Source organism: Dipteris shenzhenensis, chromosome 15 (genome assembly GCF_047967505.1).
Source record: "Dipteris shenzhenensis isolate YYH24624 ecotype China chromosome 15, Dip_SZ_1.0, whole genome shotgun sequence".
Taxonomy (NCBI): Eukaryota; Viridiplantae; Streptophyta; class Polypodiopsida; order Gleicheniales; family Dipteridaceae; genus Dipteris; species Dipteris shenzhenensis.
The window spans coordinates 51,102,074-51,126,984 of NC_141610.1; the positions used below are offsets into that span (position 1 = coordinate 51,102,074).

At 44.8% G+C, this 24,911-nt stretch overlaps 1 protein-coding gene across 2 annotated transcripts; it reads left to right on the forward strand.

Moving 5' to 3' along the window:
* The first annotated feature begins 894 nt into the window (after positions 1–894).
* LOC147893944 (nitrate regulatory gene2 protein-like) lies at positions 895–24,076 on the forward strand. 2 transcript variants are annotated; one of them, XM_087385938.1, is made up of 4 exons: positions 895–2,100; positions 6,867–7,033; positions 7,430–7,653; positions 22,809–24,076. In XM_087385938.1, exons 1-4 carry the CDS (start codon positions 1,155–1,157, stop codon positions 23,626–23,628), a joined length of 2,157 nt encoding a protein of 718 aa, XP_087242064.1. In that variant the 5' UTR covers positions 895–1,154; the 3' UTR covers positions 23,629–24,076. The 2 variants fall into 2 exon arrangements, with proteins under 2 accessions (XP_087242064.1, XP_087242065.1); XM_087385939.1 differs by having other exon boundaries at positions 895–2,088.
* The last annotated feature ends 835 nt before the right edge of the window (positions 24,077–24,911 follow it).

The window sequence follows — 24,911 nt, forward strand, 5'->3', positions numbered from 1 at the left end:
AGGCATGGCTTGTTACATGTCAGACTTGCACAAGGTAGATGGATGCAAATTGCTATACTTTGAGAGTAAGATATGAGAGCTCATAATTGGGTACAGAGTCTCTAGCTGAGCTTGGGTGATTGATGGGAAAGTAAGGGTGGGTTCAAACCACCTGGATGCCAACTTTGCTTAGAAAAGTTGTTTAGAAAGGATTGTTTGGCACCTTGCCTTGCCCAAGGATCACGCCATCCACGAATGATGAATCCTTGGAAGACGGATGGTGTGAGCCCAGTTAGGTTCAATAAACCTAGTGACAGTGGGTGTGACCATGGTTGTGATGAGTGTAGTGGGTGTTTGTAGGTGGCACCAGAAAATCTACGCTTGCTTCGTAGACTTTTGGGAGGCTTTCAACACCGTCCCGATTAGGAGACTACAGGAGATGCAGGTCCGAGAGACTTTGATTTGGGGTGTGATGAGTCTATATGAGGGAGAGTTCGTGTGCGAGGTGGTGTATCAGATTGGGTTGAGAGCACGATAGGATGGGAGCATAATTGAGTGAGATCTCTGAGGTCATAAGTGGGTAAAGAGAGAGATCTCAACTGAGCGTTGGGGGCAAGTGGGAAACTAAGGGTGTTTACAGACTAGAGTCGCTCATGTCAGTCCATCGAGCATTGAATGCATCCGGGCCATGGGTTGGATGTGAAATCTTGTCCGCCCATCGTGCATTGAATGCATCTGAGCCATGGGCTGAATGCAGTGCGGACGGTGTGCACTGAGGAAGTCTGTAAACACGAAGGTTGAAGAAACCACAAGGAGATAAACCGTGGGTTTGAAGATGGTTATGATGAGGGGAGTCAGTGCCTGGACAACGGCACTAAGCTTTTTCAGTGTTGAAGTTTTGAGCAGCTTCGATTTTCGGACCATCTTCCTGCTGCAACCTTCTTCTCCTTCGCCATAGCTGCAATTGCAAGCTTCTTCGCCATCGCCATAGCTCGGCAACCTTCTTCTTCCCCATCGCCATAGCTTCTCAATCTCCACAGCTTCACCTTCTTCCCTCCATCTTCTCTACCATCTCACATTTTCTCCCTGCTTCCTTCCCTTCCTCCCTCTCCCCACCTGCATTTCCCCAACCCCCATGAGCTTTGCCCCCCCCCCCCCCCTTCCTCTCCTCTCCCATGGGTTGCTCCAACTCCACCCTCGACAGCGAGGAATCCGTCGCCCGTTGCAAAGACCGCAAACGCTTCATCAAACTCGCCGTCCAGTACCGCCACGCTTTCGCCGCTGCGCACGCCTCCTACATCCAGTCCCTCAAGAACACCGGCGCTGCAATCCGACAGTTTGGTGAGGGCGAAGCTAAGGATAACCATGTGGCTCAGATCACCACCAACGTGCGTAATACGCTGCCTTTGCCCCCTCCTCCCGTACCGCACTTTCTCAACGTACAGACTCCTTCGCCTCCGCGACACTCTGTGACGTCGCTCCCTCGCGCTACCAGTATGCCCCCTTTGTCGCTCAAGAGGTCGACAACTTCCCCGATCAGAAGCCCCAGCATGACTCCCTCCGCTCCTCTCAAGGAAGAAGAAGCGGAGAAAGAATTTCATGTGGGCGACGTGAAACCTCCACCACGACTTCCAGTGGAGCCACAGATTCCTCCTCCTCCGCCTCCGCCTCCTAGCAATTCCTGGGACATGTTCGACATGTTCCCACCCAGTGAAACCACCTTCGACAGCGCAGACCAGTCGGGAGCGCCAGAGGGCGAGTACACTCCAGCAAAGGTAAAGAGAGCAGCCGAGGAAAATGGAGGATTTGATGTGAAAAGAGAGAGTCGGAAACTGGAAGAGGAGGAAGTCCTAGTAGAAGATGATGACGAGAGTGAGAAAGTTCGAATACGAGAGCACCAGGAGCCACCTGCTGAAGAGAAAGACGGAGATCGTTCGTTTGACACATCTTACAGGACCCGAAAGATGGCGGGTAGTAGGAACAACTTATACCTTGTCCTCAAAGAACTGGATGATCATTTCTTAACGGCCTTCGAAAGTGGTAAAGAGGCTGCGAGGATGTTGGAGGCCCAACGAACGCATTACCACTCAAACTTTGCGGACGCCAATGGTGTGTTTTTGGGCAAGTTCTGCATTGCATTCTCAAGCGCTGTACTACTTTCATCGCAAATCAGACTATAAAGCTTGCTAATATGTGCTTATTCAGCATCGTGTGGATGCAATTTTAGTATCGTATCTCGCGCGGGGACCCAAAAAAACAAGTCGTCCTGTATCACGGTAGAGTACAAGTGTTAGCGGTAATCATTCGTGCTAGTTAGAGCATCTGCAATTGGCCACGCACGATGGTACGCGCAGGAAATTTCGCACAAAATTCTTTATTGTAGATAGGCCGAAAAATGAGGACGACAGAGAGAAAGAGATCCCATCGCACGCTTGTCTTGAGTAAGCTGAGAGAGAGAGAGAGGGATCTGTAAGCAGGGAAAGTTAACATGAAGTGCCATTGCACTGTTGTAAGTGGTCAGTGGAAGATCCGAAGGGATCCCGGTGCCCACACAAAGAAGCTTTGGTTCAGGGTTCAGCTCAGCGCTGCACTGAGCCGGCAGACGCTGTCTGTCTGCCCACTCCGCACGGAGTTGTCGAGGCCTCACGGGGAACAATTTTGTGCAGGACTCTTCTCAACGCTCATGAATCAGGATCGTTGGAGGGCGTGCAACAACAAGTCCACGCACACACTCGCTGCTCAATATTTTGCACGTGCATCGGCGTATAACTTCATGATATCCGGATTTTGGGGGTACACGTGGCGCCCTTGCCATTAGATATTGAGGGGCATCTAAAAAAAAAGCTAGGAGGCGGAAAGAGAGAGAGGTAGGGGGGGATCTGTAGGAACCCATGAGACCAAACCGAAATACATACATGCGATCACCCACGCCTCTACGAGCGAACTAGCCTGCTAGACTCCTAAATTCTAATGGTCTAAGAACAAAAAACTAAAACTCCATGATGATTGCTATTCCATCATGGTAAACATCCCATTTCCCCAAATTTCTGGCTTCTTTGACTTTCTGACTCCATTGGTTTGAGAGAGAGAGAGAGAGAGAGTATTTGCAAGTTGTGCACAATACAAATTGGGCTGCAGGAGCTGGGTGCCCTGTCATTATAGGCTTGCAGCTTGCGTGGAGAGTTGATGTAAGCCAGTCCAGGACACGTGATGTAGTGTTCAGCAGCAGGCACCAAACAAGTGTCGCAGGCAATGGAAGGTCTTTGCCTGTCCAGGAGGATCAGCAAGGACCAGGTCATTGTGCAAGGAGCAGTTTTGGCATCAGTTACCGCATTTTTGGCCTGCCCTGAGGAGGGGAGGCTTTAGTAAAGGTATTTTCCCTGAGGAAAGGGAAATGACGGGTCCTCCACGCGGGCTTTTTTATGGTTGGTGCAAGTTTCAGTTGCTATTTTCATCCCTTAAATTGCTCCATCTTTTTCTCTACTTTCTCTCTGTCTCTCACCCCCTCTCACTCTCTCTCTCTCACACACACACACACACAGCTTTCCACCCTCTTTTCCATGCTACCCATCCAATTCATCTTCTTTTTCCTTATTTTGGATCTTGGGCAGGCCTTATGAATGATTTTCATCATTTATAGCTTGTTTCAATGACACAAGCATTTCAACTCACCCTTTAGAATGACTCGCTCTTCGAAACGTGGGTTAGCAAAGCTGACGCTTTGATTGAAGGGGATGGTGGTCATTCTATTTGCGATTAGAAGCTAAGCGCAAGGATATAGAGATATCCTAGAGAGAGCAGGTTCACATATAAGGAATAGAATGTGCTTGGCCAGCCTTGCACAAGTCTGGCAAGTGAGCCACAAAAACATGCCTATTTTGGCCACCTTCTAGAAGGGCGGGCGTAGCCTATAAATGGAACCCCTAGAGGCCTCATTCAGTACTCAGCCCAGCAGCACTGGAGAGCAGCAGTCATTCCCTAGCAAGCAGCCTAAAAGGAGGGCACATTCTTCTCAGTGACAAGATGGAGACTTGTTTCCGCACTAATTGAGCAGGTCTCATGGGCATGCTCTTGGCCAGCCTAGGGCAATTGACATGTCAGCCAATTATGACATGTTCTCGTATCTATTTGGATGCTTTGTGTGTTTAAACTAGCATTTATGCAAGCATTTTCTTGCCAAGAGAAGTATGACACATGCATAAATAGAGAACACAGCCTAGTCTCAATGGTTATTATATTGTCTCGAAGCATGGTACTAAGCTTGAGAGAGAGTATTGAGCAGTTTGTGGTGGATCAAGGTTCCAAAAACCTCCAATTTTTATGTAGAATGGTGAAACCGATGTCTTGGCACCTTTAACTTCTATAAGTTGTATTATTTCCAGCCAGTAGGCAAGAATGGCAGTGACCATTGTTGGTTGGCATTGAGGTACCTCAATGTGGAATCTATCACTTGGTGGCACAAGGTGGCCACCTTTTTCACAGACAGACCTCACCATGAACTGGACAGATCTGACGAACCAGGTTGGTTCCCTGTTCGAATAGATGCCTAGCTGTGAGCCCCTATCTATGAGCCTGCTAGGACCAGGTTAGGATGGAGGGGACCTATACCCATGCGAGCTATGCATAACCAGCCCACATATGACTTGTTTTGAGAGCCCATAAAGCCATGCATAAGCAGTCCACATATGTCTGGTTTTGAGGATCCATAAGGCGTTGGAATGGACATGCAAAATGCTAGTCCTTAAGAGGCCAACAAGGGGCCTGATTTTCTTTAGGCCACTATCCCACGTGCAAGTCCCCACATGAGGGGGATCTGTAGTGCACATTCTCTGAGTATAGGGCTGTGCATATGCATGTGCATAAGCAGTCCACATACGTCTGGTTTTGAGGATCCATAGGGGTTGGAATGGACATGCAAATGCTAGTCCTTAAGAGGCCCACAATGGGCCTGATTTTGATTTAGGCCACTATCCCACCTGCAAGCCCCCACTTGAGGGGGATCTGTGACTGCACATTCTCTGAGTATAGGGCTGTGCATATGCATGTATGGCTGCCTATGGAAGCATTTTGATGGCTAAATCTGGACCTATTTATAGAGATGGTAATGGCCTCAGGTTGGAGTGGATCTGAGGCCGACCAGTGGCACAGCTGGGGTCGGTTCAAACCTGATCATCAGTCGGGTCCGTGAAGGGGCTCAGTTGGCCTAGTTGAGTCAACTTGTTTGGAGGGGCACCCTACCTCTCTATGCCCATAAAAGGACTTCTGCTGGATCCCACTGAGGCTCACAGGAGCAGAGGAGTGCAGCCTAAATCTTTCTTGGTGTTCAGCCTTCCTTTCCTAGCACCTGGCTGGAAGTTGAGAGTTTTGGCTAGTCGTCCCAGATTTGATGGCTAAATCTGGGCCTATTTATAAATATGATAATGGTGTGGGGTTGGGGTGGATCTGAGGCCGGCCAGTGGCACAGCAGGGATGCCCGATTTGGCAGCTTTGGTCAATTCAAACCTGATCCCCAGTCGGGTCCATGATGGCCCTGCCTCTCTATGCCTATAAAAGGGGCCATATGGTACTCCTCTGGATCCCACTGAGGCTCACCGGAGCAGAGGATCTTTCTTGGTGTTCAGCCTGCCTTTGGCTGTCGGTATTCCTAGCACCTGGCTGGAAAGTTTTGGCTATTCCTACCTGCTGTCCCAGATTTTTATTTTTTTTCAAAAGAAGACTTCTATTGGATATGAAAGAAACTCCCTGACCATAGCTCTAGGGGAAATACATCATGCTGCTGTCCCAGATTTGTCTCCCATCTCTGAGAATGTGTGTGTGTGTGAGATTTGGAGAGAGAACTTCAATGTCCTCTGAAGGTATCCCGCTTCAGGGGTTGGCTACAGCATGCATTCCTTATTTTCTGACACCGAGTGGGACCCGACAGGGGCCCTACTTCAAATCAGCATGGTCAGGGGTTTAATTGGCCAGCCTGTCAGCTCATCTGGTTCCTATTCTTGCTAGGCAGCCAGATCTGGGGTGGGCCTGTTTTGGGAAGGGGGGAGTGGAGAAGCATCCCCATCCCCTATGTAAAGGGGCATTGTGAGCCCTCTCCTTCATTCCATTGAAGCGTATTTGATAGGGAGAAGAGCAGCAGTTCCATCTCAGTTTTGTAGCCCTCTACACCAAGCACTTGGCTAGAGTTTTAGGGCAGAAGTTGTACCTACAGCCATGATTTTGTGGGCCATGATGATTTTTTTTTTTTGGTTGTACTTTTGGCTGTTCTAGGTCACATTCAAGTAAACGTATGCAAAGGGGATGGCAATCAGTGCTTGGTCAAATAGGAAATTGAAGTTGAGGTAGGCAGTGCCTTCTCATGCCTTGTGAAACGCTTGTTGTGGATGACATCTTGTTTACTATTTCTTCACCCTCTCAGAAGCCTTTACTGCATGCTGCCAGTATAGGGAGGAATCCTTATTTTCTGACCTGCACCTTCCTGAGCTTGGCCAAATAGGAAATTGAAGTTGAGGTAGGCAGTGCCTTCTCATGCCTTGTGAAACGCTTGTTGTGGATGACATCTTGTTTACTATTTCTTCACCCTCTCAGAAGCCCTTACTGCATGCTGAAAGTATAGGGAGAAATCCTTATTTTCTGACCTGCACCTTCCTGAGCTTGCCTTTGCTTCATGTCTTCCTTACCTATTCCAGCTGTACATATTCTAGTATGTGAGTTTCAGTTCTTGTGCATGTGTGTGTGTGTGTGTTGGGGGAAGGGGAGGCGGGTGGGGGGGGGAGGGGGGGAAGAGAGAGAGAGAGAGAGAGAGAGAGAGAGAGAGATTTGGGGAGAAAGGGGTGGAGCTTTTCAGTTTCTGCTGCTTCATCCATATGATGTGGCAAATGCTTTCTATGCAGGGAATCTTGATCATTATGCAAAGTTGAAACGGGTAATGAGTTGGGACAGTTACCCACAGTTTCCTTTTTCAAATGAGGGTGTGATTGATGAGAACGAGAAGGTAACACATGCATCGACGTTAGACAAGCTATTGGCTTGGGAGAAGAAGTTCCACGATGATGTGAAGGTATATTGATGACTTCTTACTTCTGAAAGAAATACTGCAGTAATAGACCAATCTCTTATTCCAAGAGAGTGGTTCAATTCATTAATCTGTTAACTAACATTGAATTCATTGCAAAAGAAAAGCTGTAATAAGAGGAAAATTTGATGGTGTGACTTCTGCCATTGCTAAGGATGTAGGCTCAATTTTGACTACAAGGCAATTAAGTCATTAAAGCTCTTAATGCTGGCATGGTAGATTTGGCAAAACATATTTCCTCTCATTTTATCAAATGTGAGGAAAGTGAGAATTCTATTAATCGACAAACTTACAGATTTTTGTGATCAAATGTGAATTTAGTGCCACCTTTTGTATTTGTATTTGCATTTGACCAATGTAATTAACGATCCAATGTCGCAGGCTGGAGAAGTGATCCGGATAGAGTTAGAAAGGAGGTCTGTGCAACTAAAGAACCAGAAAAAAAGAGAAGAGGATTCAACAACAATAAACAAGACAAAAGCCATTGTGAAAAGTTTGCAAACAAGGTACTTGGTCGAGTTCCAAGCAGTGGATGCTGACTCCTTGGAGATCCAAAAGCTTAGGGATGACTACTTACATAGACAATTGGTGGGCCTTGTAAAAGAGTGAGTCATACTCCCTGATCATGACCATAAGTAGACGTCTTCTTGTGGCACTTTTGTTTCTTTAAACAAGTTTAATAGATTGCATAGAGGTGCCTTTCGTAGTTGTTTCTTGTGAAAAAGTTTTTTACATGTGAGACAAGGATGTTGTTGCATGAGTGTATGATAAATTGCGTAGAACACACATTTTTTCACGGTCGGCAGATACACAAAAAGATACATGGGCTAATAAAATTACATAGATAGGTAGTTTGTAACGGAAAATAGATGGGTTGGCTAATCAAGTTCAAGGGGTTAGTAGGTTGATAATGGATATTGGACACATCTACCAAATATTGTGGTTAGGTTGGTTTTGCACATTGACAGACTGTGGATAGTTGCGTGTATCAGCAAGAGCGAACCTTCTTTTGTGTTCTTCAAGGTGGAGATATTCCTGTCATGGGAATTGTAGATCAAGGGTTGTGCTGCTTGTCATGTACAGCATTCTTTTGCACGTATATTTTAACAGCTCTAATGGATGGGAGCAAGTTGGCATGTTCCAAGAGACAGAACAGTTTGAGCCTTCATTGGAGCGCCTCTTGAAATGTGATAGTTCAAGGGTTGTGCTGCTCGTCATGTACAGCATTCTTTTGCAGAATCATCCCCACACAGGTATGTATTTTAACAGCTCTAAGGGAGGTAGCATGGTGGCATGTTGCAAGAGACAGAATAGTTTGAGCCTTCATTGGAGCCCCTCTTGAAATGTGATATAAGAATGAGAGAGGTGTCTATTACACCTACAAGAGGCTCCGGGGAAAAACTTTGTCGGGACTGGGTTTGTGAAACCAGCCTCAACAACGTAAAGGGTGGTAGGATCCACTTAATTACAGCATACACAGTAAATAGACAAGTAAATAAGCATCACAAAACAAATCACAGGGAAGCTAGAGCGCTCCTACTCAGAAACAAGGACACCGATTGGCCCCAAACGTTGGCGCCCCTTGGCGGTATTTATTTAACATTCATTTGAAGCCAAGCGGCTGATTACAAAGGTATCTGAGAAGCTGCACCACAGGCAAACCAACGCCCGCAGACTCCCCGTCCAGCCCACCCTGTAATTCCCTGCTCAACTTCAAACAGTGAACGGCATCCAATCACTAGGCAATCCTGTATCCTTAGCCAACCAAAGCATACAACAGAGACCCCAAAAGCATCCACTATCTGAACCACTCTTGCAATCGCACATCCAAGTGCCCAACCAGCCAAACACGGCTGAACAGCTGCAAGACAAAGCCCGCAACAGTTGAACTCTGGCAGTGACCTCATAGATTCAGATTAGGATGAATCTTCAGAGATTTGAGTCTTGAGAGTCGAAAGCTTCCTTTCAATTATATGTATCGAGATGCAGTTTTCATTCATGTCACATGTGACAAGATTCAATTGTCAGTTTAAACCTTTAAGTACTCAAAACTTGTGAGCTCTTCAGTCGTGAGTCTAAACTTTAACTTTTAAGTGAAGAGCGTGAGTCTAAACTTTAACTTTTAAGTCTTGAGTGATGAACTACATTGTACAAGTGCATTGTTTCTTCTTGCATTATTTAAGTGTAGCTTATTGTACTTATAGAATCTAGCAGCTAGCTATGCTAGCAAGTTGTACATTTGTATACTTATACATATATTAATTAAATATTTATTATTATAACCACAATGGTGTGTCTTACGTGTCTTATCTTTAAGACACTTTAGACACTCGTGTTTGAAGCGTGTCTAACGTGTCGTGTCTTAACGTGTCTTACAACCATGAACCCTAGATCCTGCAGAGATAAGCTGATTCTGCTCTGGCACAGCCTCAAAAGCAGCTTAGAAGCAAACACCCACGCGTGGAAAGTTACCAAAATCAGCTGGCACAGCCCGGAAGCCTCCAAAAACCAAATCGCAACCTTCCTGCACAGCCTATAAACTCTTGAAAACAGATTGCAATTTAGCAATACCTAGAAACAGCACCAGAACAGGATGCAATTTTTGTAGCAGCTCGAAGGACCTGGAAATAGCAATTTGCAAAAAACACCCCCTGTAGAAATCGCAATCTGCAACAGGCTCTAGATCTGGTGCGTTTTCCTCTGGCAGGCCCTGGGTGCATTGGTACAGGCCCTGGCTAGTGACGATTTCCTCTGGCAGGCTCCGGAAGCTCTTGGTAATATGCGATTTTGCTCTAGCAGCACCTGGCAGGCTCTGGCAGCTCACAACTGATGATCTGGCTCCTTTTGAAATTGACTTGGCCAACTGAATCTAAAAGAAGAGCTCTGGGTCCTTTTTGTAGTCCAATGCTAAAAATAGCAAATTTTAATTGCACCACTCTTTTGGCCCCCTGTTGCACACTTTGGCCCTAGGAATTAATTGCCTAGTAATTGGGCGCACATTCACTATTTCCAAGGGCCCACTAGGAATTTTAATCCCCCAAGTCCTGCCCCATGGCCGGACTCTCGCGCCCCAGAGGCTCAAGGCAGTTATGTGCAAATTACGGGAGTTGCAAATCAAAAGTCCCAAGGCTTCGGAAGCTCCTGGTAATATGCGATTTTGCTCTAGCAGCACCTGGCAGGCTCTGGCAGGCTCTGGCAACTCACAACTGATGATCTGGCTCCTTTTGAAATTGACTTGGCCAACTGAATCTAAAAGAAGAGCCTCTGGGACTCTCGCACCCCAGAGGCTCAAGGCAGTTATGTGCAAATTACGGGAGTTGCAAATCAAAAGTCCCAAGGCTCCGGAAGCTCTTGGTAATATGCGATTTTGCTCTAGTAGCACCTGGCAGGCTCTGGCAACTCACAACTGATGATCTGGCTCCTTTTGAAATTGACTTGGCCATTTTAATCCAAAAGAAGAGCTCTGGGTCCTTTTTGTAGTCCAATGCTAAAAATAGCAATTTTTAATTGCACCACTCTTTTGGCCCCCTGTTGCACACTTTGGCCCTAGGAATTAATTGCCTAGTAATTGGGTGCACATTCACTATTTCCAAGGGCCCACTAGGAATTTTAATCCCCCAAGTCCCGCCCCATGGTCGGACTCTCGCGCCCCAGAGGCTCAAGGCAGTTATGTGCAAATTACGGGAGTTGCAAATCAAAAGTCCCAAGAGTCGCGGTGCCCTTGGAACATATTTGATATCTGTTGCTAGCATCTGCAACTCCTTTTTGTAGTGTGTACTTGATGAGGGGGCATGAGGTGGCCTGATGTCAAGATGCCGTAAGGACATTCTAGAAGTCTTGGATTCCATGCTAGCCTTGGTGAGCCTTTTTCTTTTTGCATTCATTCTCATAATTTGCCCCATTTTTTCATGGTAACGACACTTGCCTTTTTTTGGGGATAATGGTTCCATCGGTTGAAACTTGGGCATTATGGCTGCATTTGCAATGCCGCCACCACCTCTCCCTATCGTGAGGTTGGAAAAGCTTGATCATTGCCAGTGTTCTCCTCAATATTCTACTTCAGTTTCTCTTCTTGGTGGACCATACCAATCATAGTGGGCATGGCAAACCTTGTGTCGTGTTGAAGCTAGAGATGGAGCTTCTAAAAGTAGTAAAGAGAGTCAAATCTTCTTATTACTTACAACAAACTGCTCGAGTATATCTCTAAGCTTAGTGAGATGAGTCTTGCTCTCTCATCCTCAAAGCGTGAAGCTTCCCTTTTGAGTTGCAACACTCTTCTAAGCTCTTGTGTTGTGAGTTGTCTTGAGGTATCTTCAAGCCTATGATCAACTCTTGGCACTCATCATGTGATTGATCATTAAAAGTCTACATTGCTAGTGCTTGACATTACTTGTCCATCCTTTGTTTCCCACTCTTCAATCTTCTTAGCATCTATAATAGGATTTGTGAGCATTCTCTCCATAATTTTCCACAAGCCTTTACCAATCAGAAGCATTTTTGTAGTGAACTAGTTTGGATAGTGTCACGAGGGCGTGATTTCTAGTGCATGCATGTTGGCCTACATGTGGGCAAGACACCCTGGGAAAACAAAGGGGGAGGTCAAGGGTTACTCGATTTGCTAGAACCCCAGGGCCAAGAGGGGCCGAAAGAACCCTTAGGATTTTAAAAAAGATCCCAGAGGGGGACCTAGGGGCAAATGAAGGCCCTTGGGGGCAGCGCAAGTCATGGGCTGCCACGTGGCAAGCCCATGCAAAACTATTTTGGCAAGGAGGACCTTGGAAGCCTCGAGGCAAGGATGATGGACAAAAGTTGACGGGATGATCATGTTAAGGGTCGTGGACAGGATCTCATAGGAGGATGCGCGCAGCCGCTGCCCGTACGACAGTACGGAGAGCTGATTGGTACGGCTGGTCGTACGATTGATTCATTTGCTGCAAGGGATGAAGGCTGTGCATGGATTTTTTTACGAACTCCCAAAGCTGGCACACGGTGCTTCTGGCTGCAGCTGAAGGTTCTACCGTGGTTCTCGTGTCAAAGCTAATCCTTATGCATAAATCTGCCATACAGTTTGTACGGGCTTGTGAACGTTTGTCATATCGTAGGTACCACAAGTGTCAGAAAGATGAGCTATATTTCGCACTTCGAAAAACAAAGGAACGATGTGATACCTTAGCATAATGTGAATCGGATCCTAGATCTTGTTAATATTAAGGAAACCTTGTGTACGTGCTTTATGAAGCAGTCAACATGGTCAATCAAGGCCTTGGACAATCATCAATTATTTAATGTTTGCAACAACTTTATGAAGAAAGAATGCTTTACCATGAATAATTTGCTGAACCACTATCACTATCTGGATGGTTTACCTATAAAGAGCTTGATGTGTGGTTTTGAGGAATTTTTGTGCCATGCTAGGTCTTGGAAATGCTTCGACAAAAAATTGGACCAGTTAACTAGGGTTAATGTGACCCTAGGCTAAGGCTGGCACACTATTTCCATTTTCGCCAAAGGCAAGCCTTAGTGTTCGTTTTTGTGTTGCTGCTCAAATGGCAAACCTTTGTTTACTCTTTGTTTGGTGCCCATGATAAGCTCATCCTTGCATGACACAAGGACTCAGTTCCTACGGAGCTAATTAGTTCAAGGACGAAGAAGCAGGCATGACCATTCTCTTCCTCAAAGTGGTCCATGCCTGATGGGCTGCTGAGATAAGGAGGCTGAGGCCTGAGGTTTATGCTATGGGTTGAAGGAGATGGTTGATCCCTAGATAATGAGAGCTAAGCCACTTACATAGCCACGGCCCTTACAACTATATTTAGCGGGGATTTAGTTAGTCACCTGACAGCTGACCATGTCCCTAGCTCTGAGGGTTATTGAAACCGGCCTCTAATCACTCAGAGGGCAGTGGAACTAAATCTTTAATCACTTCAGCACTTATTTACAGCTCATAAAGCATATATCACAACCATTAACCATTGCATGATCACCATTTGGCATTTACCCATTTGTTCACAAACAAAACCACTGAAAAGGGATGGAGGCTAGAATGCCTCTACTCAACAAACATAGACAAGTGCACCCGATTGGCCCCAAACACCGTGGCGCCCCTTTCGGTATTTCTTTATATTTCACAGTGAAATGATTGGCAGACCTTCCCTGCAACTCTGAGCACGCAGCCCCAATTCACTAAGCCTTCGCAAGGCTTTCAAGCATAGAACACCATCACATAAGTGCACTTAACCCATAGGCTCAACCCAAAGGCATTCTCTTTTCCAAGTGCAATTCCATTGGCTGTCCAGATGGAATCACACTGCACCCCAGCTGCACTCTCTTTGAGTGGTTTCCAGATGGCATTCACAAAGCTTTTCAAAGCTCCAAAATAAAATCAGCAAAGTACCCAATCAAAGAATGACTCATGTAGCATGAGCCAAGAAAGAGGCGGCACACGAGGCCAACCAATAGCTTATGGCAAAAAGAAATTGCAGCAGCAAAATCACAACTTACCAAGCCCTGAAAACTCGAACCAAGTCCTCAATCGCCAAGAGGATAGTAGCCAATGCCCAATTGCATTCTCAGCCAAAGAGGAGTGCGAAAGAGCATTTACAAGAGCCGACCACCAAGAATTCCACTGAAAAATGTGAAAAGAAGCACTTCTGTCGCGAAGAAATAGGAGTTCTTGGGCTCAAAAGAAGCGTGCTTCAGACAGGAATGCATTGAGAAGGTTTTGGAGAAGTTTCATCGCTGGAAAGTCCTCCAAAACTGAGAAAAACCAGTCAACCAGTGCGTGGGACCACTTGAAATTCAACAGAAAGCTGTAGCTTTGCAAGAGGAGAGGCCCAGGAGGCTGTAGAAGCAAAAAGGTCCAAAAAAAGCCACTTTTGCTATTCGACCAGGAAAAGAAGTGCTCAGCTCTGCCTGTTCTACTAAACGCACGGAGGGAAAAGCATATCACTACAAAGGGGAGGCAGAGGGGAAGCCATCGGGCCAAATGGAAGTCGAGGAATCCAAACGGGTGAGGAGGGAAAAGAAGTGCTCAGCTCTGCCCGTTCTACCAAACGCACGGAGGGAAAAGCATATCACTACAAAGGGGAGGCAGAGGGGAAGCCATCGGGCCAAACGGAAGTCGAGGAATCCAAACGAGTGAGGAGTTATGAAGAAAAACGGACTTCAGCTGAAGGAGGCTGAAAAACCAGTCCAAAATCTAAACAAATGGAGAAGATGAGAGAGAAAACCACACAGGTGAAGTTTAGAAGGCCCAGGAAGGTCCAGAAATGGCAAAGGAGCATGTAGAAGGCACTAGAGCGACCTGGAACTCTAGGGGGGCCACTGAAGGTACATGGCCCTCTAGGGGGGCCCATTAAAAATGCCACATCATCATTTTCCAACAACCACTCTTTTAATTCCTTGGAATGCCTTTGGGCCTAGGGATTAATTACGCTTATGTGCTAGGCACCATGTCGCGTTTAATTACACATTATTAAGCCCATGCTTGGACTTTTAAAACCAAAGTTGTCACGGTCTTGTAGTACATTAAAGTACTTAGAATTTCACGCCCCCGTGACACACCCCTCTCTTGAAATAGCAAACCACAGTTTGCTGCCCCAAAACATAGGAGTGAGCATGAAATATAGCATAAAAGAGTATACAAGAAAGCCGCAGCTATAGTATACAGAGACAGTGAAAATATGGCTAGGAGAGGCATGCATCCATCCATATACACTGCTCAAAATCTATGTGTTCCTCGGCGATCAATAGTGAAGATGCATCAATATCATGAAGTCTCACAGCAGAAATAACGTCAGCTCAGTATCTCGGATGAAACATATAGTGTCATCAAGCGACCTCATGAAATCACGGTGAGCCCATCTGTACTGAGGGAGTGGAGGTGCTACCCCCCTCTCGAACACCAGGTAATGCTCCAGACGCTCGCTTTGCTGAACTACCTGTAGGAGCCCGAACCGCAGTCGGCTCTAACTGGAAAGCATCAAGGTAAAGCTGCAATATCCCAGATGAATCTGCCAGTTCACCTTCCTCCATCCATTTCGCATCAAGTGATGGGTAATTTTAAAATTTTACCAAGTAGCGACGGATAACTTTACCCTTGAGCTTTCTATCTCTGTGTGCCAGAATCTGCTCTGGGACCAGAAGTTCATCCTGTTCTTCCACTTCAGGCTGCACCTCATCAGGTAAATCCTCGGGAATATCTCCATGATATTGCTTTAACAAGCTCACATGAAAGGCATTATGTATCTTCCAATGCGGAGGCAACTTCAGCCTGTAACCTACCTCGTTTATCTTTTCAGAAACCTAGAAAGGACCATAGTAACGCATGTTCAGCTTTGTGTACAACCTTTCCTCGCCTTTCTTATTTTTCAGCCTTGCCTTCTGAAAATGCAGCAAAACCCAATCACCTTCTGTGAATACCAATTCCCTGCGGTGCTTATCTGCTGCTCTTTTCTGCTTGTCCTGACTTCTTTGCAAGGCATATTTGATCTTCTTGTAAGCCTCTTCAAGGCTTTCCACAAAACGATCAGCCTTCTGAAAACGCAGCAAAACCCAATCACCTTCTGTGAATACCAATTCCCTGCGGTGCTTATCTGCTGCTCTTTTCTGCTTGTCCTGACTTCTTTGCAAGGCATATTTGATCTTCTTGTAAGCCTCTTCAAGGCTTTCCACAAAACGATCAGCTTCTGAAAACGCAGCAAAACCCAATCACCTTCTGTGAATACCAATTCCCTGTGGTGCTTATCTGCTACTCTTTTATGCTTGTCCTGACTTCTTTGCAAGGCATATTTGATCTTCTTGTAAGCCTCTTCAAGGCTTTCCACAAAACGATCAGCTTCGAAGATATTCTCTTTTGTATGCAAAATGGGAGGTATCTTCCTGGCACCTTCCACTATTTCAAAAGGTACTTTACCTGTGGATGTGTGCACCGTATTATTGTAAGCATATTCCAGCAAAGGCAAATAATGCTCCCATTTGCTTTTGTGGTTTGAGACATAGCATTTAAACATATCCAAGATGGTAGAGTTTTCCTGCTCCGATTGTCCATCAGACTGAGGGTGAAAAGATGACGAAAAATTCAGCGTAGTGTCCATATTTTCAAACAGCCCTCTCCAAAAGAGGCTGGTCATCCTCGGATCTCTATCACTGATTATGGATTCAGGCATCCCTTGATACTTGAAGACATGCTGCAGAAACAATTTGGCCATTTGATCTGCTGTAATTTTCTTTCTTACTGGCACAAAGTGGGCTTGTTTGCTAAACCTGCAAATTATTGTCCACAATCCATCATGTCCAGAAGGAGTACGTGGAAGATCAAACACAAAATCCATAGCTATGCTTTGCCATGGTCTATCCGGAATTGGCAAAGGGTGTAACAACCCAAGGTGCCTTCTGCCTGTCAAACTTTACTTTCTGACAAACCATGCATGTTCTCACATATTCTTCCACATCTTTCCTCAAAGATGGCCAATAAAAGTATTGCTCCACTGTTGTAATTGTTGCTGTAATTCCCCTATGTCCTGCATATGGAGGAGCATGACTTTCCATTATAACTTTCTATCGCATCTGATCAGTGACACAGAGTCGTCCATGCATCAAAACGAAACCCTCTTTCAACATATAGTGATCATGCCTTTGACCATCAGAAAGCTGATCATAAATAGTTGAAAAATCAGCATCATTAACATATTGATCTTTCATCACATCTAACACATTGTTGTAAGCAATGCTCACTGCTGAAACACTGGGTTTCTTGGAGACTGCTTCAGGCTGTGGTTTCCTGGAAAGTGCATCAGCCACGACATTTTTGTTATGCGGCACATGTACAATTTGAAAATGAAACATTGAGAGGAAGTTAGCCCATCTCATGTGCTTTTCAGATAATTTTCTTTGCGTGAGAAAATATCTAAGTGACTGATGATCTGTCTGCACATAAAAATCAGCTCCAAGAAGGTAATGTTTCTATGTGTTCAAAGCATGTATCACTGCTAACATTTCCTTCTCGTATGTCTGCAAGTACAATTCAGCATCTTTGAGAACTCTACTCTCATATGCAACCACTCTGCCATCTTGCATCAAAGTGCCTCCTATGCTGTTCCCACATGCATCACAAGTTACAGCAAAGGGTTTTGCAAGATCTGGCAAGATAATAACGGGTTCAGAACACAACTTTTGCTTCAGCTCTTCAAAAGCTGCATTTTCCTTTGGTCCCCACCGAAACGGTACAGCTTTCTTTTGTAAAGCATGCAAGGGAGAAGCAATTTCTGCAAAGTACTTTATAAACCTCCGATAGTATGAACACAACCCAAGAAAGCTTCTGGCTTCATGCAGATTTTTCAAAATTGGCCAACTCCTTATGGCCTCAACTTTTGCAGGATCCATCTTGACTCCATCCTTTGACACTATATGACCGAGAAAATGAATCTCATGCATAAAGAACTCACTTTTCTTGGTGTTTATTAATAGCTTGTGTCTTTTCAACTCTTGAAACACAATAGTGAGGTGTTTCCTGTGCTCCTGCTCATTTTTAGAGAACACAATGATGTCATCGAAGAAAGTGCCCACAAACTTTCTGTGTGCTCTAAAAATTTTGTCCATCATTCTATTGAAAGTAGCAGGTGCATTAGTCAAACCAAAAGGCATCACAAGGAACTCATATAAGCCAAATGAAGTGCGGAAGGCAGTCTTGTAGACATCTTCCAGCCGTATCCTTATCTGATGGTATCAACTTTTAAGGTCAATACGACTGAACATTGAGGAACCTTCCAACCGATCCAATATATCATCAATGCGTGGAATTGGAAAACGGTTCTTAATTGTGACTTTATTCAAAGCCCTATAATCAATACACATTCTCCAACTGCCATCCTTCTTTTGCACAAGCAACACAGGGGAACAGTAAGGAGAATTACTTGGCTGTATTAATTCCTTTTCCAAGAGTTCCTTCACTTGTGACATTATCTCTTCCTGTTGTGCCTTACTGACACGATAGGGAGGTATATTAGGTGGTGAGCTTCCTAGAATTATATCAATTTGATGATCCTCAGGCCTCTTGGGAGGTAATTCTTGAGGAAGTGCATCTGAGAAACAATCCTGAAAATTTGAAATAAAAGCAGCCCTTTCTCTATCTAAAGCAGAAAGAGTAGAGCCTTCCTGAACTGGTTGGCTGTCCTCTTTGACAAAAATCAAGTACGCTGAAATATGACGCTTTATTACATTGGAAATACAAGAAGCTGAAACTACAGGGATGGACTTCCCTTTTAATTTTACATCAAGTACATGATTTTTGCCTCTATGAGTTAAAGAAATCTTATTGTTTCTCATCTGCACATCAGCCCCCACCCTGTACATCCAAGGCATCCCAAGCAAAGCATCACACTCTGGCAAAGGCATAATGTAGAGGTCCTCTGCATCCTGATATCCCTGGATATGCATCCTCAACTTGCCAATGATAGGAGTGACAGGTGTGTTGAGTTCAGGGTTGGCCATATCACACATGCCGGATGGCCCCATTTCCTCAGGCTTGATGCCAAGCCTTCCTGCCATATCAGGAGTTATGAAATTCGCCTTTGCCCCAGAATCAAAGAAAAACAAACAATTCTGATTTCTGATTTTTCCCCATGCTCTGCACATCTCAGTGTTTTTCATTTCCTCTTCATCATGTGCATGTGGCAAACTCCCAATCACATCTGGAAGAAGTCCTGGGAGGGTTTAGGCCTTTTGCCCTTCCGATCAGCTTGTTTATCATCATTCTTATTATCATCTGATCTGTCTCTTTTCTTGGATGGGCAATCATAAGAACGGTGTCCCTCTCCTTTGCATATAAAACATTTGTTTTGCTCCATGAGTGACTTTTTCTCTTCATCAGATAACTTGGTATGGGGCTGTTTATTAGGCTGTCCACGCCTTTGACCAGCTTTGAATTGGGCTTTTCCTCCCTTTTGAAACGGTCGTTTGCCATAATTTTTATTTTCAGATTTGATGTCATTATCCTGGTGTTTGGCAGCCCGTTTGTTGTCTTCTTTCTTGCTGTCCATAAAGCCCAAATTCTTCTCCTGCATCCATGCATATGCTGTCCTTGCATTCTCAATTAATTAAGTCATAGAACCCACCTTGGTTTTGATGCAATAATCACGTAGCTCACTAGGCAATCCACAACAGTACCTCTCTATTTGCTCTTTCAAAGAAACATGCCTGTAAGAGCTCAATGGCAGCAAAACATCCCAAAACCTCTGGGTGTAATCATCAAGATTCTTGCAAAGTTTGTATGACAAGTCATGCCAGTGTGAAAGTACTTCAACTTCAAAAGTTGGAGTAAGCCAAGTAGAAGAGAGCACTTGCTTAAATTCCAGCCAAGTAGCAGGTGCATCTCCATGAAGCATAAGGTTGGTGTACCACTTAAGTGCATTGCCTTTCAAAAATGTGGCGACCTTCCTCATCTTGGATGCTTCTGTAAACAAACCCCCAATAAATGCAGCATCAAACTGTTGAAGGAATGTGAGGGCTTTGTACCTGTCCTGTACTCCATTATATGTATCAAACTTGACATGAGAACCACCATCCTTAAATTCTTTATATACATTTGATATTGGCTGTCCCAAAGATGGCTGTATATTTGCAGTATTCCCTTCACTAGGGAGAGCCATGCTTGGCGGAACATTAGGCATGGGAGCATATGCTGTGGCTTGCATGCCTGGCTGCATTCCCACATTGTCATACATGGATTGCTTTCTGTCCAATTGGCGGTGAAATCAACATAGCATCAAAGATAGAATCTGTACCAAAATATTCAGGTTGCTGCCTCAAATATGGCTGAGGTGGTTGAGCCACATTTATGGACTGCACATTATTATTTTGAGGAGTAGAAGTACCCAAACCAAGGCCTTGTGCTGGCTGCTCATACTGTTGCACTGGCTGTACTTTTTGTGCCTCTTTCTCAAGTGCTCTTTTGGGTGATTCCTCTCTCTTGGAAGTCACTTTCTGAGTCATTTTTGATGGCTGTCCCTCATGGGAAACTGATGCATGAGTGTACGGTCCGCCATGAGAAGTTGATGCATGTGTGTACTCACTCTTTCCGTGCTTGTGCTTTCTTGATTTCTTCTTCTTCTTGGCATTTGTTTGCACAATCTGAGCCAAATTTTGAGCCAGCTGAGTCAAAGCAGTCACTGCACTTGCAAGCTGTGCATTCAACATAGTAGCATCATCTGACTCACTGCTAGAACTAGTATCACCGTTGAGCTCAGTTGTAGCTTCATGTGTGGCCTGCTCAAAAGGCATTTGTTGTGCTCCCTGTAGCTGTACACTAGCTGGATCATTAAGGCTTTCCTGCCTTCTCCTTTCAGGAGTTGTGGAGCTCTCTTGCTCATGGGTACTCACCATGTTTATGGTTGTAATATTTAGCTGTCAAAAAGTGCAGCAAAGATATCCTTCCACCAAACTACCGAGGCCCACCTCTTGAGAAAGAGTGTGTGGTATCCCGGCAATGGAACCAATGAAACTGGCCTCTAATCACTCAGAGGGCAGTGGAACTAAACCTTTAATCACTTCAGCACTTATTTACAGCTCACAAAGCATATATCACAACCATTAACCATTGCATGATCACCATTTGGCATTTACCCATTTGTTTACAAACAAAACCACTGAAAAAGGGATGGAGGCTAGAATGCCTCTGCTCAACAAACATAGACAAGTGCACCCGATTGGCCCCAAACACCGTGGCGCCCCTTTCGGTATTTCTTTATATTTCACAGGGAAATGATTACAAGTTGCATCTGGGAGACCTTCCCTGCAACTCTGAGCTCGCAGCCCCAATTCACTAAGCCTTTGCAAGGCTTTCAAGCATAGAACACCATCACATAAGTGCACTTAACCCATAGGCTCAACCCAAAGGCATTCTCTTTTCCGAGTGCAATTCCATTGGCTGTCCAGATGTAATCACACTGCACCCCAGCTGCACTCTCTTTGAGTGGTTTCCAGATGGCATTCACAAAGCTTTTCAAAGCTCCAAAATAAAATCAGCAAAGTACCCAACCAAAGAATGACTCATGTAGCATGAGCCAAGAAAGAGGCGGCACACGAGGCCAACCAATAGCTTATGGCAAAAAGAAATTGCAGCAGCAAAATCACAACTTACCAAGTCCTGAAAACTCGAACCAAGTCCTCAATCACCAAGAGGACATAGTAGCCAATGCCCAATTGCATTCTCAGCCAAAGAGGAGTGCGAAAGAGCATTTACGAGAGCCGACCACCAAGAATTCCACTGAAAAATGTGAAAAGAAGCACTTCTGTCGCGAAGAAATGGGAGTTCTTGGGCTCAAAAGAAGCGTGCTTTAGAGAGGAATGCATTGAGAAGGTTTTGGAGAAGTTTCATCGCCGGAAAGTCCTCCAAAACTGAGAAAAACCAGTCAACCAGCGCGTGGGACCACTCGAAATTCAACAGAAAGCTGTATGTTTGCAAGAGGAGAGGCCCAGGAGGCTGTAGAAGCAAAAAGGTCCAGAAAAACCCACTTTTGCAAATTCGAGCAGCCAAAGAAGTGCTCAGCTCTGCTTGTTCTACCAAATGCACGGAGGGAAAAGCATATCACTACAAAGGGGAGGCAGAGGGGAAGCCATTGGGCCAAACGGAAGTCGAGGAATCCAAACGAGTGAGGAGTTATGAAGAATAACGGAATTCAGCTGAAGGAGGCTGAAAAACCAGTCCAAAATCTCAACAAAGGGAGAAGATGAGAGAGAAAACCACACATGTGAAGTTTAGAAGGCCTAGGAAGGTCCAGAAATGCCAAAGGAGCATGTAGAAGGCACTAGAGCCACCTAGGGGGGCGACTGAAGGTACATGGCCCTCTAGGGGGGGCCCATTAAAAATGCCACATCATCATTTTCCAACAACCACTCTTTTAATTCCTTGGAATGCCTTTGGGCCTAGGGATTAATTACGCTTATGTGCTAGGCACCATGCCATGTTTAATTACACATTATTAAGCCCATGCTTGAACTTTTAGGAAGGTCCAGAAATGGCAAAGGAGCATGTAGAAGGCACTAGAGCCACCTAGGGGGGCCACTGAAGGTACATGGCCCTGTAGGGGGGGCCCATTAAAAATGCCACATCATCATTTTCCAACAACCACTCTTTTAATTCCTTGGAATGCCTTTGGGCCTAGGGATTAATTACGCTTATGTGCTAGGCACCATGCCATGTTTAATTACACATTATTAAGCCCATGCTTGAACTTTTAAAACAAGTTGTCACGGTCTTGTAGTACATTAAAGTACTTAGAATTTCACTTGCTAATACCAAGTGAGATACACCATCTAGGTTAGGGATGAATCAAGTAGGTACTTCGGGACATAATAGCACAGCCCTCGTTTGGTAACCTCCTTGGCTTGGGTCATATCATCCTGCTTCCAAGACACAGATTCTGTAAAAGAAGCTCATATCTAGCCTTCAGCAACATTCCATTCTAGCATCAGTTAGCGATTTACACTTTTTTTCTTGGACCAGTATACCTAAAGCACAAGAAGTTTCTCCTTGTCTCAAACAAGTCTCTAAGGTTCATGCTCCAATTTTCGCACTGAGGGAAGTTTATATGGTTCCTGAAAATCTGTGGGCAAGAGTTCAAGTTTTGTGATATACATTGTGTACACTCCTTCCTGACACCTGTAACTTTGTGGCTGTTTAAATATTTTGTATGTCATCAATCATGCTTGTGTGTACTCGCCATCAGTGCCTTATACATTTATCTTTGCAATTCTATGGCAGGTCAATGTCAATGTGGAAGACTATGTGTAAATGCCATCAACAACAGTATCAAATGATTGAGGATATGGAATCCCTGGACAGGTCATATGCACCGACTGAAACTAGTGAGTTCCACAGAAACAATACATTGCAACTAGAGACTGAAGTCAACCTCTGGCATCAGAACTTTGACAAGCTTGTCACTAATCAGAAGGAATACATGAATGCCTTGTATCATTGGTTACGACTAAACATCACGGAGATTGAAGATGGTAAAGATAAGCCAGCTTCTCCCAAAAAAATGAATCCCCCCCCTGTATATGATCTTTGCCAGTCATGGCTTGATGCACTTGATCACCTTCCTGGTAATGTGCCATTGCATGCACTCAAAGCATTTTCCAATATCATACATGAGTTAACAGAGCAGCAAGCAGAGGAGCTGAAGCAAAAAAGGAAGGTAGAAAATCTTCAGAAAGAGCTCTACAAAAAAGAGCAAGCCTTGAAGGCTCAAGAGATGAAGTACATTGACAGACATGCATACCAGCAGGTTTCTGATGACAATGAACAGCTGGTCCAAGAGCCTGTCATAGAAAGGACTCCTTTCAAAGAGAAGGAAGCTATGATTGAGGCATTGAAGAAGAAACTAGAGGCTGAGGATGAGACATACGAGAAGTTGCGCTTGAAAAGTGGTAGCATGACTCTCAATATTCTCCAGAAAGGTCTACCACCTGTCCTAAATGCCATCAAGGAGTTTGCCCGAACGTGCTCTGAACGATACACAGATTTGTATAGACAGACAGTGAAGGAGGAAGATACTCCGAAATTACAAATAAGCTACTAGGCATGTGTGAGTTTGATATTACTTTGGTACAGGGTGGCATGTTTTCTATAAAGACAGTTTTTTCATCTCTCATACCAACAAATATTTGCAGAGGAGACATCCACTGCGTCAGTTTAAAATGTGCTATGACTTTGACAGGTCTAAGCTGTAGTGCTGGATGAAGGTAAACAGCATGCAGAGCATCTAGAATACTGTAAACTAATAGAGCTCAAGAGAAAGAAGGTATAACGTAATTTCTATCTTGAAATTTAAATCCTTGACATTGATGCTTTTTGAAAGTAGAACGCAAAGATCTCTCTCCTTGCTGGACGAGGTAAATGACAACAGAAGGAAAGTAGAACAAGGACGCCGACCGAATTTCCATCTTGTGTATTGTCAACATGTTATAATATAAATTATACAGCTCCATAGAAGGAACTATAACAAGGATGCTGACCTTAATTTTCACCTCGTGCGTTTTTAACATGATACGAATTTTACAATTTTAAAACCTTGTTAGGTGATGCTTTTGAAAGGTATTTCTCTCCTTGATGGCTTCTTGGCCCTCCTAGGCTTGCTCAAGGAAGAAGAAACTTTCCATGACACGTACGTGGGGTATGGCCACTTGACCATGGTGTTTTGAGGGGTAATATCTAAACTTTGTCGGAATCATTTGCAAAAGGTTTGGTTACTGAATCATATTTCTGACAACGGCATATCTGGTTTACCTCTCCAAAGCTCGTATAATTACCAGCAATCACAGCCAAACGTGATGGGAAAATGTAAACAAAGAATAGAAAGGGAACTACACCCATTTTGAAGCAGAGCATTATTCCTTTCCAATGTTCACCCAGTAAAACGAGAGCATTATTCCTTTCCAATGTTCACCCAGTCCGTTTTACTTTGCTTTGCATAATATTACAACGGCAACAAGAATAGAAACCAAGGCAGATTCCCTTTAGCATCACGAACGTTATGGAGGACATAGAAAGGAGTCTATAAATTTTTGGTTGCCTAACTGAACAGGCCTGGTGGTCAAAACGTGTGTATGTTTTGGAGGTGTGTGCGGGTTCGACCACCGCCGTGGACCTTGCCCTACTGCCCCAGGTCCCGGGAGGTTTGCCCTGCCTTGGCAAGTGACTGATGAGCGTTGTGAGCGGGGTTAATGTGGGCCAACGAGGCAGGGGGCTCGGGGGGGTGGTGGCAGAATGGGGGCTCGGGGAGGGGGTGGCAGAATAGATAGCAAAAACGATGAGCAAGTTTACTTGGATAACAACAAGTGAGTACAAGTACTGCCTTCAAAT